The 3,190-nt window shown below is 44.7% G+C and overlaps 1 protein-coding gene across 1 annotated transcript in view; it reads right to left on the bottom strand.

Moving 5' to 3' along the window:
* Window positions 1-2,713, bottom strand: part of LOC139028621 (major facilitator superfamily domain-containing protein 6-like) — a 7,066-nt gene extending 4,353 nt beyond the window's left edge. Inside the window, exons 1-2 of the mRNA XM_070446443.1 lie at window positions 2,446-2,713; window positions 6-1,135 (exon numbers count right to left, since the gene is read on the bottom strand). Of these exons, the coding sequence (XP_070302544.1) occupies window positions 6-1,127 (1,122 nt within the window). The 5' untranslated portion in view covers window positions 1,128-1,135; window positions 2,446-2,713. The remainder of the gene's footprint in view (window positions 1-5; window positions 1,136-2,445) is intronic.
* Between the last annotated feature and the right edge of the window lie 477 nt (window positions 2,714-3,190).

Here is a 3,190-nt window from a genome sequence, read left to right as displayed (position 1 = left end):
GGCACGATGCAGCCGGTGCCCTGGATGAAGAGCTTGATGTGTGTGTGGTCGATCCAGATGCCCACGCAGAGCATGGCCAGGCCCCAGCCCAGGGAGCCCCACATCCTCTGCAGGCCGTAGCGGTCCTGGTGGGGGCCCAGGTACTGCAGGGTGCGCGTGTCCACTATGGTCACAGCCGGAGCGCTGAAGAACTCGCCGATGATGATGACTAGCAGGATCAGGAGGAAGATGGTCTCCACCTGGTCGTGGTTGGAGATGATGTGGTAGACTTTCGGAATGGTTGTGGTGGTTGGTTTGGTTGTGGTTAGATTTGAGGCAGGTTTTGAGCTGGCTGTTGTAGTAGGGGTGGTGGAGGGGGAAGATGTTGTTGTTGTGATGGTGGGGGAAGGCACAGGTCCCGGGACAGTGCTGGGTCCAGTGACATTACCACCATCGCTCCTCACGTACCTGTGCAGGGGACCGCCACTAACTGAGTCTGATGCTAAACCGTGTTGATTTGAAGAGAGGGAAAACAAGTCTCCAATCACACCCCTGCGGACCCTACTGTAATTGGCCGGCAGACCGAGGTGGGCAGGGCTGGTGGGGCGTGCGACTGTGGGTTTCCTCTCCACGCATGTTATGGAGGCGGGCTTGATGAAGCCGATGCCGCAGTTGAACACCAGCCAGCAGAAAACGGAGAACACAAGCACCACCTTMCCCTTCTTGAAGCGGTCCGCCACCACCCCCCAAAAGGGGYCGCTACAGAATTCGATGAAGTACCGGATCCCGACCAGCAGGCCGCTCTGACTGGGAGTCATCCCCAGCTGCTTGTAGTAGACAGGCAGCAGTGGGTGTAGGGACCCATAGGCTGCATAGAAGAAGAAATAGAAGACCTTGGAGATGAGGAGGTGGTTGTCGATCCGCACGCAGTTCCTCTCCAGGCAGTCATTACTGGGGTTGGAGGAGGGGGAGTCAGGTGTGTCTGTGGGAGGAAACTCTGGACCTTGGGAGGCAGAGGCGGGGCCCGAGCCCACCGGTATCTGCTCCAGGGTGTTGGACAGGGTGTTGAAGGGTTCTGCCAGGACATACTTCCTCTTCTGATACCCCTCGTCATCCGTCAAGATGGCCACCTGGTCGTCACTCGCCATCTCTGTGTCTGTGTGTGGTGTGTGGTTTGTGTGTGTGTGTGTGTGTGTGTGTGTGGTGTGTGTGTGTGTGTGTGTGTGTGTGAGAGAGAGAGTGAGAGGGGAAGAGAGTGAGTGGGGAAGAGAGAGAGATAGAAGGAGAGAGTGCGAGTGAGCAAGAGGGGAGAGAGCAAGAGAGGGAGAAGAGAGATAGGGGGGAGAGAAAGAGAAAGGGGGAGACAGACAGGGAGAGAGAGAAAGAGGAGAGAGAAAGAGCACAAACATTGTAAATACAACCTATATTTATCTGATCTTTATTGTCCCTTTCATACTTCAACTATTTGCACATCGTTACTGTACATAGCCACTAATATAACATTTGAAATGTCTATATTATTTAAAKACTTTTGTGAGTAATGTTTACCCTTCAATTTTGGTATTGTTTATTTATTTCACTTTTGTTTATCATGTATTTCACTTGCTTTGGTAATGTAAACATATGGTTTCCCATGCCAATAAAGCCCCTTAAATTTAAATTGAATTGACAGACAGAGACTTGTGACTTTTTGGAACATGTGCTCTATGGGCTGACAAAAAGCACACCTTCAATTTCTGAACCAGACACTTTTGGTAAACTGGTGGGAAATGGGCCTAGCATGTAAGGACTGACAGTCCATAAGATTGGCATGATAGTTTTACAAACAAATGTTGAACCTGTCTATGTTTTTTAACATAAATAATATATGGGTTATGGCAAGGTCAGACAGGAGTACTAAAGCTCACCACTAATGAGTCATCATAAGACTTTTATTACTTAGGTAGAAAAATCAAAAACATCTATAACAATAACTTATAAGTGCAGTCAAAAATAGAATAATTTGATTAGCAAGACAATTGAGTATGATGTTTAAGATCTTACATTTTGTTATATAAATGACTCGGGGAAACCATATCCATTAGATGACTGCCTCTACAGCAGGATACATGACTTCACAATTCCCTGTAGCGTACCAATAACATAAATGCTAGCCTGTAACTAGCTGTGCTCAGACSGAGAGAAATATATTCGGGRATTATTAATGACAAGACAACATCARACAACCATTGATAATAATAAGCTGTTTTATCACCGCAGCTGGTCATTATTTACTAGGCTATACACCTGTCGTTTAAGACGCTTCTTCTTGCAACCACACATTAAAATGTAGATCTATATTCAATGTAGAATTATTATTATTTTTAAACACAGAGGGCGTATCTAAACGTGTTATTCTCTTTAACACAAATTAATCCAATAGTAGGAACAAAAAACAAACAAAAAACAGCAAAGCTATCTTCTTACCCAAATTATTGTTTAAACGTTTCAATGTCTCAATGTTGTCTGAGTCCGCTTTTCTACAATGTATCTTCTCGAGCCCATAATTTAGCTGTCCTATTGGCGACGACTAACATCGGATGAATATGCGGACAGGCAGTTAATGTCTCCGTCAAAATACCGTTCTATAGTTATACGCTTTCAAACATATACGAGGCTATTCATGTTGAACACATCTTTTTCGGAGAAGTCTAGACTGACGTAATTTCTCGCCCGCTCACGACTGCCAGACTATTTTGGAGTTCCAGACTGTTGTGGCGTGCGCGCAGCCTAAAATGAGACTGACTGCGCATTTACTCAATGATGATGAATGCACTGATAGTCCAAAGTGGCTTCTTGTCCTCATCGATATTGCTTTCTGCATGTCCAGTTCTTTCATTTAAGCACACATAAATAAAAGGCGTCAGAGTAGATTAAGCCACTTGGTCTTTTAAGAACCCCGCTTGTTAAAACAGCTGCATTTCAAATCAAATCAAATCGTATTTGACACATGCGCCGAATACAACAGGTTACCTTACAGTGAAATGCTTACTTACAAGCCCTTAACCAACACTGCAGTTAAAAAAAWTATTTAAAAAATATCTGAAAATAAAATTWAAATAAGAAATAAAAGTATGAGACAGGCTGGTCTCATAGACTAGATGTAACATAGTAAACGAAAATCCGGGACACCCAAATGACTATGATATGTTGCGTTTGGTATGGTTACATA

This window comes from Salvelinus sp. IW2-2015, linkage group LG2 (genome assembly GCF_002910315.2).
Source record: "Salvelinus sp. IW2-2015 linkage group LG2, ASM291031v2, whole genome shotgun sequence".
Lineage (NCBI taxonomy): Eukaryota > Metazoa > Chordata > Actinopteri > Salmoniformes > Salmonidae > Salvelinus > Salvelinus sp. IW2-2015.
The sequence above is the reverse complement of the archived record's forward strand: the minus strand, read 5'-3'. Positions and strand labels throughout refer to the sequence as shown.